Source organism: Carcharodon carcharias, chromosome 3 (assembly GCF_017639515.1).
Source record: "Carcharodon carcharias isolate sCarCar2 chromosome 3, sCarCar2.pri, whole genome shotgun sequence".
In the NCBI taxonomy this organism is placed as follows: Eukaryota; Metazoa; Chordata; class Chondrichthyes; order Lamniformes; family Lamnidae; genus Carcharodon; species Carcharodon carcharias.
The window spans coordinates 111623912-111640978 of record NC_054469.1 but is presented as its reverse complement, the minus strand read 5'-3'; the positions used below and the strand labels follow the sequence as shown (position 1 = coordinate 111640978).

The 17067-nt window shown below is 41.6% G+C and overlaps 1 protein-coding gene across 1 annotated transcript in view; it reads right to left on the bottom strand.

Moving 5' to 3' along the window:
• casd1 (CAS1 domain containing 1) overlaps positions 1-15260 on the bottom strand; it is a 125716-nt gene extending 110456 nt beyond the window's left edge. Inside the window, exons 1-2 of the mRNA XM_041183518.1 lie at positions 15159-15260; positions 11466-11645 (exon numbers count right to left, since the gene is read on the bottom strand). Of these exons, the coding sequence (XP_041039452.1) occupies positions 11466-11645; positions 15159-15213 (235 nt within the window). The 5' untranslated portion in view covers positions 15214-15260. The remainder of the gene's footprint in view (positions 1-11465; positions 11646-15158) is intronic.
• Between the last annotated feature and the right edge of the window lie 1807 nt (positions 15261-17067).

Sequence of the window (17067 nt, the reverse complement as noted above, 5' to 3'; positions counted from 1 at the left end):
GGTTAAAGAGAAAAAGGAGAGGCTTACGACAGATACCGAGGGCTCAAAACAGCAGAAGCCCTGAAGGAGTATAGAATATGCAGGGGGGAAAACTTAAAAAGGAAATTAGGAGAGCAAAAAGGGGACATGAGAAAGCATTGGCAGGTAAAATAAAGGAAAATCCAAAACTATTTTACAAGTTCATTAAGAGTAAGGGGATAACGAGGGAAAGAGTAGGGCCCATTAAGGACTATAGTAGTAATTTGTGTGTGGAGCCAGAAGGCGTAGGTATGGTTCTAAATTAATACTTTGTGTCGGCGTTCACAAGTGAGAGGGATGATGTGAGTGTGGAAATCAGGCAGGACTGTGATATAATTAAAGAAATTAGCATAGAAAGGGAGGAGATTCTAAGTGGTCTGGCAGGCTTAAAAGTAGATAAATCTCCAGGCCTGGATGAAATGCATCCCAGGCTGTTGAGTGAGGCAAGGGAGGAGATTGCAGGGGTGCTGGCAATAATTTTCAATACCTCTCTGGCAACAGGAGAGGTGCCAGAGGACTGGAGGACAGCCAATGTGGTACCGTTATTCAAAAAGGAGGAATGGATAAACCAGGGAACTACAGACCAGTCAGTCTAACCTCAGTGGTTGGGAAACTATTGGAAGCAATTCTGAGGGACAGAATTTATCTACACTTGGGAGATGCAGGGATTAATCACGGACAATCAGCATAGTTTTGTTAAGGGGAGGTCATGCCTGACCACTTCGATTGAATTTTTCGAAGAGGTGACCAGGCGTGTAGATGAGGACAATGCATTTGACATAGTCTACTTGGACTTCGGCAAGGCTTTTGATAGGACCCCACATGGGAGACTGATAACGAAGATAAGAGCCCATGGGGTCCAAGGCAGTTGGGCAAGTTGGATCCAGAATTGGCTGAGTGGCAGGAAGCAGAGGGTGATGGTCCAGGGTGTTTTTGTGACTTGATGCCTGTGTCAGGATGCATGCCCACATCATTTTATGTGGTGTGTCGGGCCCGCCCCCATCACTGACTGAAAAATTCAGGCCTCTGTGTTCTTCTGTGTCTCTGTGTGCTTTGCGGGTTAGCATCTGTGTATGGATTTCTTCACTCTCCAGTCCTCTGCTTGTAGCTCTCCTTTGTGTTTGCCAGCACATGGCTTCTTGAACTTGCTTTCTGGTGGTACTGCTTCCAGGTCATGGGTTGCCAGGTCACATGAGCCAGTATTTCTTATTATCCAAGGAAATTACAACTGACCTCTTTACAACTGATTAAAAGTACTTTCCAAACAAAAATTCTTAAAACAATTACATATTCACAGACATTTTAAAGGAATTTCAAATTCTCCTTATTGTATTGCTTCCGGGTTTAAGGTCATCAAAGCCCTGTTCACTCCTCAATGTGCAACACCTCAATTTTAAAATTCTTGCTTTCACAAATTCATCCCTAACATTCTCCAGTCCTACAACCCTCCAAGATATCTGCGGTACTCCAATTCTGGCCTTATGTACATCTCCAATTTTATTAGCCCCACCATTGGCAGGGGCGTCTTCAGCTGCCAAGGCCCTCAGCTTTGGAATTCCATTCAATAATTAATTTAATTATAATATATTATTGTTATTTAAATGGAGAGAAACTTCAGAATGCTTCAGTGCAGAGGGATCTGGGTGTCTTTGTGCATGAATCGCTGAAAGCTAGTATGCAGGTACCACAGGTAATAAGGAAGACAAATGGAATTTTGGCATTTAGGGAAAGTATTTGGTGATAAAGGAGGGCTCTGGCTAAAAAGATCTAAAAGCTGGAAAGCTAAGTGAATATCTCAGACATTAAAGAGCTGGATATTTTGGGCAAATTGTGAACCAGGGTGTTACTGTTTAGTCAGTTGTTAGACTAGGATGGGAGGAGTGTGTGTATGACCTAGCCCCAGAACTCAGCAGGTCATACCATTAAGTTAAAAATTTAATTTCTCAAAAAATAGCCAACTGTCTATTTCCCCTACTGATGCCCAGAATAAAAGAGCCTTCAACCAGGCTTCTTTCAATAAACTCAGAATGATTGTTTATTACAAAACAAAGCTTTTTTTTTAAAATCAGATTGCAAGTACTGGTTAACACCATCAGAACAGTCTGTCACTGAGTCTTAAATTTTTCACTTTAAACATAGGGAAGTATTGTTGCAACTCTACAAGGCATCAGTGAGACCGCACCTGGGAGTACTGTGCACAGTTTTGGTCCCCTTACTTGAAGGATGTAGTTGCATTGGAAGCAGTTCAGTGGAGGTTCTATAGATTGATTCCAGAGATGCGGGGCTTGTCTTATGAGGAGAGATTGAGCAGTTTAGGCCTATACTTGCTAGAATTTAGAAGGATGCGAGGAGATCTAATTGAGGTATATAAGATGCTAAAGGGGATAGACAAAGTAGACGTGGAGCGGATGTTTCCCCTTGTGGGGCATTCTAGAACAAGAGGCCACAGTTTTAGGCTAAATCAGAGATGAGGAGCAATTACTTTTCTCAAAGGGTCATGAATCTGTGGAATTCACTACCTCAGAGTGCAGGACGCTGAATAAATTTAATGAGGAGATAGATTGATTTTTAATTAGTTACGGGTTGAAAGGTTATGGGGAGAGGGCGGGAAATTGGAGTTGAGGCCGAAATGAGATCAGCCATGATCGTATTGAATGGCAGGGCAGGCTCAAGGGGCTGAATTGCCAATCCTGCCCCTAGTTCTTATGTCCCTAAACCTCCAAATAACTTTTCCTCCTTTAAGACACTCCTTAAAATCTACTTCTTTGACCAAGCTTTTGGTCATCTATCCTAATGTCTCCTTACGTGCTTTGTGTCGAATTTTACTTGATAGCCCTCTTGTAATGCATCCTTGACACTTTGCCATGTTAAAAGTGCTATATCAACGCAAGTTGTTACTGCGCATTCCTAGCTGCCCTTAATTTTCTGGATAATGGTGACCCAACCATGGTGTTAGTAGGAAATTCTAGGAGTATGACTCAGCAATGAAAAAAATCAGCAATATATGCTACAGTCAAGATGACATATGACTTGGAAGGAAACCTGAAAGTGATGCTGTTCCTATGATATGCTGAGTTATTCTGCCAAGTCTACTAACTACAGTACAAGTCTCATGTCATCATGCTAAACCATTGCAGTGCTAAATCCAGTCACACCTTGGGTACTGTATTCAGTTCTGGGCACCAAGGCACAAGAAAATCATCAAGCCGCAGAAGTGATACAAAGAAGGCCACCAAGTGCATCTGTGTCACAAGTCTAAGTCATGAGAATAGCAAAACAAACCTCAGGAAGTCTAACTTTTAAAAATGGTAACTCTACTTGCTACTACTTTCTCCCCCTCCACCCATGACATTACCTGCATGTCTTTAACAAATCTCCTGCCGTTACTGACATCTTAGAATAAACTGAAGCCTTTGAAATTCATCAATACACAATGTCAAAGAATACTAATATCCAGTATTGAAGGCAACCTGTCTAACAAGAAAAATCTTCGTAACCTAATTATGATGCATGGGGTTAGATGTGTTCTCACCTTTTAGCCATGATCTTTGCAATCATATAGTGCTAGCTGCTGTATAGCAGCAGATCCTTCCCATCCTTGAATTTGTTAATTTTTCACGCATAGATTTAGAACAAGATTTACTTCATATTTCCTGTTTGAGGACATGAAAGCAGTATTTTGAATTGATTGCAAGAAAATGTGTCTCTGGATCCAAATTACCAGGGATCTGGATGACTGATGCAAATTAAATTTTTAAGGAACTGATGCTACTAAGGTTCAGAAGCCATTCAAGATTCATTTCGACTTTGCCTCAAACTTGCACATTTCACATCTCCATGGCCATTTCATTCTGTCACTTACTTTGAGTTGCCCTCTACTTTTTTTTAAAACTTGCTTTCCAACAAAAAAAAGCAAAATATAATTAGAAGACAATTTCCGTAGTGTAGCTTTATGAAGTGTTTTAGAACTATGGATCCAACAGATTTTCCCATCGTCACGGCACTGTGGCTGGCTTCAACTTGGCAACTGTTCAATCGAATGATTGGAGTCAGGATCATACTTCGCAGGAATTCATTGGCACAGATCCAGGTATGACTGCTCTGTAGTGCAGTCTTCATGAAAATGGTCCTCAAATAAAAAGTTAATAAATCAGTAGCACTACTGTAGGGAGTTGGTGATTAGAGGGAAAGTCATTGAGGTGTGTTTTTTTTAAATTAGGAACTTCCCAATATATTGGAATTTAAACATTGAGTAAAAGACACGAGATGCCAAATTGTGAACTTACTGGTTTCAACATATGTATATTAGCCATTTCTTGAAAGATATTCAAATTGTCCTAGAGGGATTAATAAAGTAAGGCCCCCTCTAATTTTACCATGATTTTGAAACATTGCATCTCAAGCTTCCATTAACTAACTCACAAAAATGCTCCTGCAGAGTAACATATAATACCAATATTTGAAACAGTACAACTATAAACTAAATTCCAATATTAAAGCTGCTCCAACTCTAAACTAGCCTTTCCAGTGTAACTATTATGTGATAATAGATATTATAATAATATTTAATTATATTTAATTGTCAGAACCTTCAAATCTGGTTTTTACTTCCTTTTGATGCTAGTGATTCAAGTACTTAAGGTTAGCAAAAAAAAACATACAAATTTCAATGCTGGGCTCTACCAGATATGGCACCTTTCAGATGAGTACCAAATACCCATCTGCCCTCTAATATAAAGGATCCTAAAACTCTATTGATAAAGAGGGGCAGGAGACTTCCCCTCGTGTCCTCACCAACAGGTATGCTTAACCACAGCAATCACTAAAACTGATTATCTTGTAATTTATCTCATTGCTGCTTGTGGAAGTTTGCCATGCGCTAATTCACTGTTATGTTTTCCTACATTGGTGATGATACAACAAAAGTATTTTAGTGGCTGCAGAGTGAGGTCATGAAAGCAATTATATAAAGGTAATCTTTTATTCTTTGAAATAGCTTTTTGGTTTTAAGGTGTCACTTCATTTAAGTATTTTCTCATCCTGCCCTTACTCGTGCTGCTTTTACATTGTTGAGAACCATGCTAGTGCCATTTTTTTAAATTCTTCTAATTTGCTTGGCTTGTGGAACCAGAAATTACTTAGATGTCTTCCTTTCTGTCATCCCAATGCTCATATTAGGACCACTGGTCTTTTTGATATACCCCTCCAAGTCATTAATATAGAAGAGACAACTTTTAAGTTTGCAGACAACACAGAACTTGAAAATGTATTTATCAAAAAAAACCTGACAACAGATCTTCCCAACATAGCAAGCCACATGACTTGTACCAGCCTTGTTTACATTGCAGGGTGCTTTAATAAGTTTTCTGACCACATTAATATAAACAGTGTCCACCTAATCAGATTATATATATTTAATATATGCCGTATTGGAGGTGTGATGCCATCAATACAGCTTCCAGCTCATCAACATTTATATTGGTGAGACTTGTAAAAATATATTCAGACCACAAAAAGATGACTCGATAAAGAATATTCTATACTTCCACATTAATGAACAATTATACTTGCATTTCTCAAAAGTCAGGTTTTCTGTGAAGGAGCTGGATGAACCAATAACTACATTCCAGAAACAATGACTGTTAACTCTGTCATGCCTCTGCATGCAAGAAGTTTCTTGTGCATTTTTTTTGTATAGTTCTGAACACCTGTTTTGATACAATACAGTTTTAACTGTTTTTTCAGATTAATGATTTCTGAAATGCTGGTGCCAGAGTTCTGAGGTACTCAACCAGCACAATTAAATGGTAAGGAACTTTGAAAACAAGGGAAAGCATTTTTAAAATCAAGATTTTGCTGGACAGTTTAACAATATTTAAATAGAGAAAAGTTTAGCACACCATATTTTTGAATATCTTACTATTTTTCTAATTCTATCTTAACACTTTAATCCCATCAGAAAATCAGTGATAAACATTGATTATCTTTAAGTCTCTGGGTTCTAATAGCCACTTGGAGCTATGAGCAACATCTAAAAACTTGGCTGCAGGTTAATTAAAAAAAAACTATTCAAGCTATTTTGAAGCCAAGCCGTACAATGAGTCAGATCAGAGACAGCTGCAACCAGTCCGTGATGTGTTTTCAAGCATCACCGCCTCCCCACATTAGCAGTACCTCCCCATCCCACTTAGTGTTTCTCATCTACATGATGCTCCATGGTGCTATCATCTGAAAACACATTACATTTCACATGTACGCTGACCACACTCGCTTCACCATTCTCAACCCCTCCAGTGTCTCAAATTTGTCAGGCTGACTGTCCAACATTCTGTACTGGAGAAGCAAAAATTCCCTCCAATTACATAGAAATGAACAAAGCCATTGACTTTGGTTCTGATCACCAACTCCATTCCATTCTCTGGCAACTTTCTGAGGTTTAATTATACTGTTCGCAACCCTGGTGTCATATTTGACCCTGAGATGAGCTTCTGACCACATAAATGCGCCATCACTATGACCTCCTATTTTCATATTTGTGGTATTGGCTACTTCCACCCCAATTCAGCTCATCTCTTGTTGAAACCTTCACCAATGCCATTGGTACCTCTCAACTTGACTACTCTAATGCTCTCCTGAGCAGTCTCACCTTCCACAAACTTGAGTCACCCAAAATTCTGCTGCCCCCCCAACCTAACTCTCATCAAGTGATATTCACATCACCTCAGAGTTCACTGACGTCCAATGGTTGCCAGTCCGGCAAGGCCTCGATTGTAAAAATTTCATCCTTGTTTTCAAATCCCTCCTTGTTCGCACCCTTCATTTTCTCTATACCCTCAACCAATTCCACAACCCTCCAAAACCTCCGTGTTCCTCCAATAATGGCCTCTTGCACACTCCCTATTTTAAATGTTTCATCATTGCCAGCTCTGCTTTCAGCTGCCTAGGCCCTAATATCTAGAATCGTCTTCTTAACATCTCCACCACCCCCTCCAACTTTAACACACCCCTTTCAAATCTCTCTACTTTTGGTCATCTGTCCTAATATCACATGTGGCTCGGTGTCACATTTTGCTTTATAACACTCCTATGAAGCACCTTGGGAATTTTTAAGTATATTAAAGGTGCCACATAAATGCAAGTTGTTGCAGTGGGATAAACTATTTCAGCTATGCAAGAGTTCGAACAGGCTCCGAAGTCACCATAATGAGTTAAAATCAATGCAATAAAACAAGAAAACCTGCTTGTGATAGTTCTTTCAAAAATGTATCTAAAATGCAGCTTGGAAATTGTACTGACTGCCCAAACTGAAAGACAAGGTGTTTACTAAATAAAAATGCATTGTTTATTCAATTTTCCACAAATATGTCTCCCCAGATCACCAAGAGCTGCACGCACACAAAGGCCAACCAAGTTGTAGTTTATAGCAGTCACAGCATATAAATAGCATCCTGGCAAATCTCAGTATCTTTGGGGCTTCCCACTTACCCATTCAACAATATAAGTGATACTAAGTAATTGAACATGCATACTTCACAAGAAATGCCATCAGACCTGTCACTGGTGGAACAAAACAAATTAAATGTGTCAAATATAGATTTGCCATATTTAATGGGCAATCAACACAAAATGTTAATCTCGTCTTTTTATTTCCATATTTTGAAAGCTCTGTGTTGTGACTTCAGGTTTTCAGTATTTGCAAATGTTTTATTTCTGCATCCTTCACTTTTGTACCATCCCACTCCACAGGAATAACATTTGCATTGAATACACCTACCTAAATTATGCATTTTTCCAGTCATTTGTACAACTCTGCAATACTGGTAACAGGCTTTGCTAATTCTAAGAAGCTGTTCTAAGCGTGATCAAATATCATGTTCATAAAGCATCTCATGGTCTTAATCTTGGTTAGGATTTCAAAACAGCATGACATACAATGGAAATTCTATACTTAGACTGCTATCTCTCAGCTTCCATGAGATAATTATTTTAAAGGATGTGTCTATGAGCAACATTGTGTCCTCCAGTGTACAGGCGGCGAAGGAAGTGCAAATACAATTGGGCACCTGTCACCGAGTATTTTGCCTGGAATGTGTAATTTAATCCAATCAGTTGCATTAGGCTGGAGGAAGGCAATTCTGCTTAATAGCACAAAGATAGTTACCAATATATAGTGGCACTGCAGGCATCACCCCTCCACAGCACTAAGACCCAGAGTTCAGAAATACACTGTGTTAACACTCCCCACAGTTCAAACAACTCTCACCCCTTCATGAGAAGTTTGTGGGTTTAAGCCCCACTCCAGAATTTGAGCACACTAGGCTGATATCTCAGTGGCCATACTGCACCTCTGTGGATCGCAACCTTGCTGTGGTAGAAAGACTTGTGCATTCCAATAATTCCTGAAGCTCTCCTTGAAGCATAGCAGCATCAACACTGGTAGCTGCATCATGCTTTGAGTCACAATGTCTTCATGAGGAGACGAAGCGGCAGCAGAGGTGGAAAGAAAAGGAAACAAATCCTGCAATGTGGATCCCACTACCTCATGGGATGTCCTGCCCCATGTGCCCAAAGATCTGTGGGTCGAGATTGGCTTTTTCAGTCACATGAAGAACCCATTTGGAAGAAACTCGTGACCCTGATTAGATGTCATCCTCAAATCAAGGGACAGCTGACAACGATGATGGCAGTACTGCACTCTCAGGGATGCTGCCTTTTAGTGGAGATGTTAAAGCAAGTCTGTCTGCTCTGGTGGATGTACAGAATTGTGGAACAGAAGAGTAGCTTGGGAACTCCCTCAGTCAAATTGGTATCTGAACTTTAAAACTGTGAAGCTTTGTAATTCTCTACCCCAGGGGGCCATGGAGGTTCAGTCATTGACTATGTTCAAAGCAGAGGTTGATAGATTTCTAGGTACCAATGGCTTCAAAGGATACAGGAATAGTGCAGGAAGATGGCATTGAGGTAGAAGATCAGCCATGAGCTAGTTAAACAGCAGAACAAGATTGAGGGGCTGAATGGCCTACTCCTGCACCTGTGTTCCAATGTTCCTAAACCCTTGGGTTAGATTATAATCACTGGTTGGAGTGATGTATGACTCATGTTAATCCTGTACATAAAAGCATTTTTATATCATGATATTGCCATTGGTTTACCAAAGCACAAATCTTGTTCAGTTTCCAGTAGGTTTTCACAACAGCCAATGTAAGAAAATAGTCAGTTTTCCATTTGGCATATAGCTGGATGCATAAGGCACACAAAGTGGAAAACTGAAGGAAAGAGCTTGAAAAGCACAAAGTAAAAGTGCCATAAGGCCACAAAAGGGACACATGATTGTGATGTATACACAATTCCTCTACAAATATACTTATTTTCACAGAGCTGTAAGTGAACATTCTCACACAAACATTCCAATTTATCATTCCTATCACACACACGGGATTCAAAGGAACACAACATCAGTTATTTCAGGTACAGAACACTAAAGATATATAGAGGCTTGTGGAGTATGAACACCAATCGGGTCTAAATTCTACAGACAAGTACTCAGTCTGAACAGTTGTGGGATGTAATATTCTTGATTGATTTTTCTACAGAATGTAAATTTCATTCATCTTCAATAATCAATTCTGCAGTATGAATCTTGAGTGGCAGTCCAGCAAAATGGATTGACAAGACTTCACTGTGCAACATCTAATATCCTATGTGTAGTTAGAAAATGCAAGGCCAATCAAGGGGTTTCAATTATGTCACCCTATGCGAGTTTACTTTCATGGTTTGCTTAATTCTAAACCTGGAGATTATATTACTAGCACTCTACAACAAAAAAAATTAGAAATTAATCTTAAAATTTCAGAAAGGCTCAGGTCCCAACGTTACTACACCTACATATCAAATGCAAGAGCAGCAGAAACCAATCAACTAGACTGTGTTACAGGTATGGTCCTAAATAGCCAAGTGGTTATGGTACTGGGTTTGTAACCCTAAGATCAAGAGTTCAAATCTCACAATGGCAAACTATGAAACAATGTAACTTCATCTGAAACAGATGGAAACAGGTTTACTTAAAAGAGTATCAAGAGTTCAAATCTCACAATGGCAAAACTATGAAACAATGTAACTTCATCTGAAACAGATGAAAAACACGGTTGTACTCGAAAGAGTTACATGGCAGCTCTCACCAGCCAATGAGTTAAAAGCTTATGTTAAAGTCAAGCAGGATGCCTAGATAGATGGACAGTCTGATCTGGCCTAAAACAATTGTCAAGAGAAGAACAATTAAAGGTAAGGAATTGTGGCTAAGGGTGAAGCTTTCCCAGTGATTAGCTGCAAAAGTTAAGACTTACCCAAGGCTGGATATCGCATAAGCAGTATGATAGCACTGAGACAGCAAAAGAAGCTATTGCTAGAAATGAAAAATACTGGAAGAACTCAGCAGGTCTGACAGCATCCGTGGAGAGAGATAAACAGAGTTAACGTTTCGAGTCTGAATGACTTTTTCAGAACAGATGTTGCCAGGCCTGCTGAATTTTTCCAGAATTTTGTGTTTTTATTTCAGATTTTCAGCATCCATAGTACTTTGCTTTTATATTGCTAGAAATGCTGTGGCTACAATCAGATGGGCAAGAGTAGAACCAGTACTTTCCTGCTGGCATAGACTTCAGGCTTTTAAATCCAAGCTTGGGAGGTCTCTCAAACTTTGGACCTTGGTCTTTCACCTTTACAGTGGACCCATTTGTGCATCTAATTAAACGACATAAATTGAGGCAGAATGGCCAATTTAAAATCTACCAGTACGAAGTAAATGAGACCGTAGTAAATATGAAAAGTTTAATTAATCCAAAGTAAGTTCAGAAGGTTTTTTTTAATATTGTTATTTTTGGCAAAAGTATTCCAAAGGACCAGTGCTTGTTTTCATCTTTCAGCGCAATACCGCTAGTGTTAGATGCTGTAACGTGACTCCGCAGCCCTTGTTTACGTTATGTTTTATCTTGGCGACTGTGATTCTCGATGTGCGGGTTTTCTGTTCCAAACACAAAAGAAAGGCTCGGGGAAGCAGCACCTCGTCTCCAGTTAATGGGATACAAAGGCGGCAGCCACTCAAAACACGGCTGACATTTTGCAGCCTGAACGCCAATGTTGAATGCACGGACTCTATTCACCGGGCAAAGAGCCGCGAACTCCTTTGTGTTTGATCGCAGCTCGGCTCTCTCAACCACCGGCTTCAACCTAAAACACCGTGCGGTCCCCCACCAACCCCAGCCCGGTCCACTCGTTGCTGCTCCATGCCTTTGGTCCGGCCGGACCAGGCCTAATCCGCTGGATATTGTACTGAATGTCACACACATTTACCACTGTCCCATTAAATGCCGGCGGTCCACCGATACCGAGCTCGTTTCCCAGCCCCCCCTTACCCCTTTCCCCCTTTCCGTCGCCTTTCATTGCTTTACCTCCATAGCTCCTGTGGATCCCGTGGCCAGCGGTTAAGACGAGCACAAAGCTGATCGCGAGAAGCTTGGCGTTCCTGATGTTGAAGTGTTGATTAATCTCCCGTCTGCCCATCGCGTAGGCCTGCGCCGCCATCTTGGCTCCCCCATGACAACCGAGTGAGAACCGATCGCGCAAAGTACCTGAAAGCAGAGAATTATGGAGGCGGAGCTAGAATGCGAAATGGGGCGGTACAAGGCGGGGCAATGGAAGGGCGGGGCCAGAGCACAGGATGAGGTCGAGGCTACAGTCAGAATGGGGCGGGGCTAGACCGAATCACTCAGTGCAGAACAGGCCCTTCGAGTCTGCACCGACATGTGAGAAACACCTGACCTACCTACCTAATCCCATTTACCAGCACTTGGCCCATAGCCTTGAATTGAATGCCTGTCTCTTTATGGGGTATGTGGAACATTCCTTGTTCCAGTCCTACTCCGGCCCCCTCCCACAACTCTTTCTCTGGTACATCGATGATTGCTTCGGTGCTGCTTCATGCTCTCACCTGGACCTGGAAAAATGTATTAATTTTGCTTCCAATTTCCACCCCTCCATCATTTTCACATGGTCCATCTCTGACACTTCCCTTCCCTTCCTTGACCTCTCTGTCTCAATTTCTGGTGATAGACTGCCCACCAATATTCATTACAAGCCTAGTGACTCCCACAGCTACCTCGACTACAGCTCCTCACACCCCGCTTCCTTAAGGACTCCATCCCATTCTCTCAGTTCCTTCGCCTCTGTCGCATCTGTTCTGATGATGCTACTTTCAAAGACAGTTCCTCTGACACGTCTTCCTTCTTCCTTAACCAAGGTTTTCCACCCACAGTGGTTGAGAGGGCCCTCAACTGTGCTCGGCCCATCTCCCGCGCATCCGGCCTCACACCTTCCTCTCCCTCCCAGAACCATGATAGGGTCCCCCTTGTCCTCACTTATCACCCCACCAGCCTCCGCATTCAAAGGATCATCCTCCGTCATTTCCGCCAACTCCAGCATGATGCCACCACCAAACACATCTTCCCTTCACCCCCACACCGGCAGCATTCCCTCCAGGACACCCTCGTCCACTCCTCCATCACCCCCTACACCTCAACACCCTCCCACGGCACCTTCCCATGCAACCGCAGAAGGTGCAACACCTGCCACTTTACTCCCCCTCTCCTCACCGTCCAAGGGCCTAAATAGTCCTTTCAAGTGAAGCAGCATTTCACGTGCACTTCCCTTAATTTAGTCTACTGCATTCGTTGCTCCCAATGAGGTTTCCTCTACATTGGACAGACCAAACGCAGACTGGGTGACCACTTTGCAGAATACCTTCGGTCTGTCCGCAAGCACGACCCAGACCTCCCTGTCGCTTGCCATTTCAACACTCCACCCTACTCTCATGCCCACATGTCTGTCCTTGGCCTGCTGCATTGTTCCAGTGAAGCTCAAAGCAAACTGGAAGAACAGCACCTCATCTTCCAACTAGGCACTTTACAGCCTACCAGACTGATTATTGATTTCAGCAATTTTAGATCATGAACTCTCTCCTCCATCCCCACCCCCTTTCCAATCCCCCTTTTTTTCCCAATAATTTATATAGATTTTTCTTTTCCCACCTATTTCCATTATTTTTAAATTTATTTCCATCCATTGTTTTATCTCCACCTTTTAGCCTATTTGATCACTTCCCTTCACCCCACCCCAACTAGGGCTATTTGTCCCTTGCTTGTCCTGCTTTCTACCCTTAATTAGCACATTCCTTAGATAATATCACCACCTTCAACACCTCTTTGTCCTTTTGTCTATGACATCTTTTGGCTATCTCCACCTATCACTGGTCCTCCATCCAGCTATACCTGTCTCACCACCCACCCCCCCCCCACCTTAAACCAGCTTATATTTCACTTCTTTTCTATTTTTACTTAGTTCTGTTGAAGAATCATATGGACTTACGACGTTAACTGTGTTCCTCTCCACAGATGCTGCCAGATCTGCTGAGTTTTTCCAGGTATTTTTATTTTTGTTTTGGCTTTCCAGCATCAGTAGTTTTTTGCTTTTGCCTTGCATGTTATGACGTGCCAAGTGCTCATCCAGGTACCTTTTAAAGGATGTGAGGCAACCTGCCTCCCCCACCCTCCCAGGCAGTGCATTCCAGACCGTCACCACCCTCTGGGTAAAAATGTTTTTCCTCACATCCCCCCTAAACCTTCTGCCCCTCACCTTGAACTTATGCCCCTTGTGACTAACCCTTCAGCTAAGGGGAACAGCTGCTCCCTATCCACCCTGTCCATGCCCCTCATAATCTTGTACACGTTGATCAGGTGCCCCTTGTCTTCTCTGCTCCAAGGAAAACAACCAAAGTCTATCCAAACTCTCTTCATAACTTAAATGTTTCATCCCAAGCAACATCCTGGTGAATCTCCTCTGCACTCCCTCGTGTGCAATCACATCCTTCCTTTAGTAATATAAGAAAAAAAAATTGTGGATGCTGGAAATCCAAAACAAAACAAAAATAAAAATACCTGGAAAAACTCAGCAGGTCTGACAACATCTGCGGAGAGGAATACAGTTAACGTTTCGAGTCTGTATGACTCATCAACAGAACTAAGAAAAATAGAAGAGAGGTGAAATATAAGCTGGTTTAAGGGAGGTTGGGACAGGTAGAACTGGATAGAGGGCCAGTGATAGGTAGAGATTGCCAAAAGATGTCATAGACAAAAGGACAAAGACGTGTTGACGGTGGTGATATTATCTAAGGAATGTGTTAATAGGTGACATTAAGGGTAGAAAGCAGGACAAGCAAGGTACAGATAGCCCTAGTCAGGGTGGAGTGAGGGGAAGGGATTGAAATAGGCTGAAAGGTAGAGATAAAACAATGCATGGAAATGCATTTAAAAATAATGGAAATAGGTGGGAAAATATATATAAATTATTGGAAAAAAGGGGATCGGAAAGGGGGTGGGGATGGAGGAGAGAGTCTCATTAGAAATGCAGGCATCTTTTAAAGTAAAGCTAAAACTCAATTTGACCTTCCTTAACACAGATACAGAAATACAAATCAAAAGTAAACATTAAAGTTAAAACTCATTCCCGACATCTACAAGTACAAATATAACTTACTTAAACTATCTGTATTTCCTAATAGGAGGTATGGCCACACTGTACCAGTCAGGTTGGATAGTCAAGAATGGAGGCAGAGATATATCCAACAATAAAGAGAAGTGTCACTATTAAGAGAGAGGACAGGTTAGAGGAGGCTGGCACTCAGCAAAGGAGGGGAAGGGATTGGGATGATTAGACCAATAAGAAAGAGTGGTGAAGTGGGATGTTCGGGAGAGAGGGAAAGAAGAGACAACCTGGAATGTACAGGCCATATCCTGCTGTACTGTAAATGATTCTATGACTCTCCTTCAGTCATTAGAGACAAAACAGAGCACCACTGACAGGATGGAGAGTCAGTGACAAACTCGGCCTAAAAGAGCAGACAGGGCCAAACACTGATGCACTCAAATACTATACATTAGTAAGTATACATAAGTAATCTATGTATCACTACATTTTAGAGCTACAATCATGTGACACTAGTCACTATCAAGATAAACACCCCAGTCTAATGTTGTATCTTTAAGATCAAAACAACAGAACATCAGCTAGATAATTTTAATAACTCTCACTTCCACATGATGTAGATTTCAGCTCTGTTGTCAGGTTGCTGCATTTCTGGTCCATTTGGTAAGTCCCTGGCAAGGCTACAGGAAGATAGACTGCAGCAGATAATAGTCACAGGTGTGCTAACCTGAAATGAGTCTTTCTTTTGCTTCCTACCTACGGCTGTATCTCCTCAGACACAGGCGGGGTTTAATCTTTGATGTGATACTTCCTGTGTTCCCTTAAAGGGACTGTGTCACTTAATAGTTTTTGTGGCAGTGTCACTATCATATTTTTATTAGGAGATAAAATATGCACTATTAACAGTTAGCTAATAAAAAAACAAATACACTTTTAAAGAGGGATGTTGTCACTGATTACAGAAACAGGAAATCTAGTAAAGTCATATCACAGCGACATCACATAAATATTGTGGCAATGTTTCAGGTGCACCTGTCCATGACAGGATTGGTAGGAGCGATCACTGCACATTCCTTGTGGAGACCAAGTCCTGCCTTCACATTGAGGATACCTTCCATTAGTGTGGCGCTAATAAATGGGATAGATTCAGAACAGATTTAGCAGCTCTAAACTGGGCATTGTGAGAAGTTGTGGGCCACAGAGGCAGCAGAATTGTATTCACCACAATATGTAACCTCATAGTCTGGCATATCCCCCACTCTACCATTACCATCAAGCCAGGGAATCAACCCTGGTTCATGGAATGTGAAGGAGAGCATGCCAGGCAGCACCAGGTATTCCTAAAAATGAGTTGCCAACCTTGTGGTGTTCAACACAAGATGATAAGCATGTCGAACAGTGGAAGCAGCATGTGATAGACAGAGCTACACGATCCCACAACCAAAGGATCAGATCTAGCTCTGCAGCCTTGCCCCAACCAGTCATGAATAGTGGTGGACAATTAAAAAACTAATGGGAGGAGGCTTCATGAACATTCCCATCCTCAATTATGGCAGAGCCAGCATATCTGTGCAAAAAACAAAGCTGAAGAATTTGCAACCATCTTCAGCAAGATGTACCACTGGATGATCCATGTGACTTCCTCCTAAAGTTAACATCATTATCATGGAATCCAGACTTAAGCCAAATCAATTCATTCAACATGATATCATGCAATAGCTGTGTGCACTGGATACAGCAAAGGCTACGGACCCTGACTACATTTGGCAGTAGTACTGTGTGGAAGTTTAAAGAAAAATAAAACATAAAACAGCTCTCCAGCCCTCAACCTCTCTCCACACACTCTCCATGCCCCATCCATGCCAAACTATGCCCCTCTACCCACCACCCATGACCTCTCATACCCTGTTTGCCACCTCAAGCTCCTCTACCCATGTCCCATTAGCTCCTTATGCCCGCCATGCCAATCTAAGCCTTATGCCTACCCCATTGCCAACTTAGTGCCAACTCTTAACAACCTATGACCCCCACCTAGCATCCTATGCCCTTACACTCTCCATGCCAACTCACCCAGTATTCACCATGGGCAGACCTTGGAACTCATGCTGAGATGAAATAAAGTTCTGTGTCAATTGCAGACTTTTTTTGAAAAAAATACCATCATTCATAAAAAGCCGTTCACTACATTTATATTAGTTTGACTACATAATCCCTTATGATAACAAACATTCAAGTATTTAATCCCCAAAAAAAGGTGCATTGAAATCCATTGTCCCATGTCAAAGAGTCTATAACCACTTGTAGTTGCCAATCAAACTGTGAAATGCCAAGCATTATGTGATAATGGAAGTTTGTGAAATCAGTCATGCAGCACTAATTCAGTAATGCTAGATCCTGGGTTACATCAACAGACAAAGTGAAATAGCAAACAAGGACTTTTTTTAATACACCGCATTTTTATTTCAAAGGTTTAAAGGGCACGAGTTTTAAAAGCCTTGATAGCTTGACAGTTGC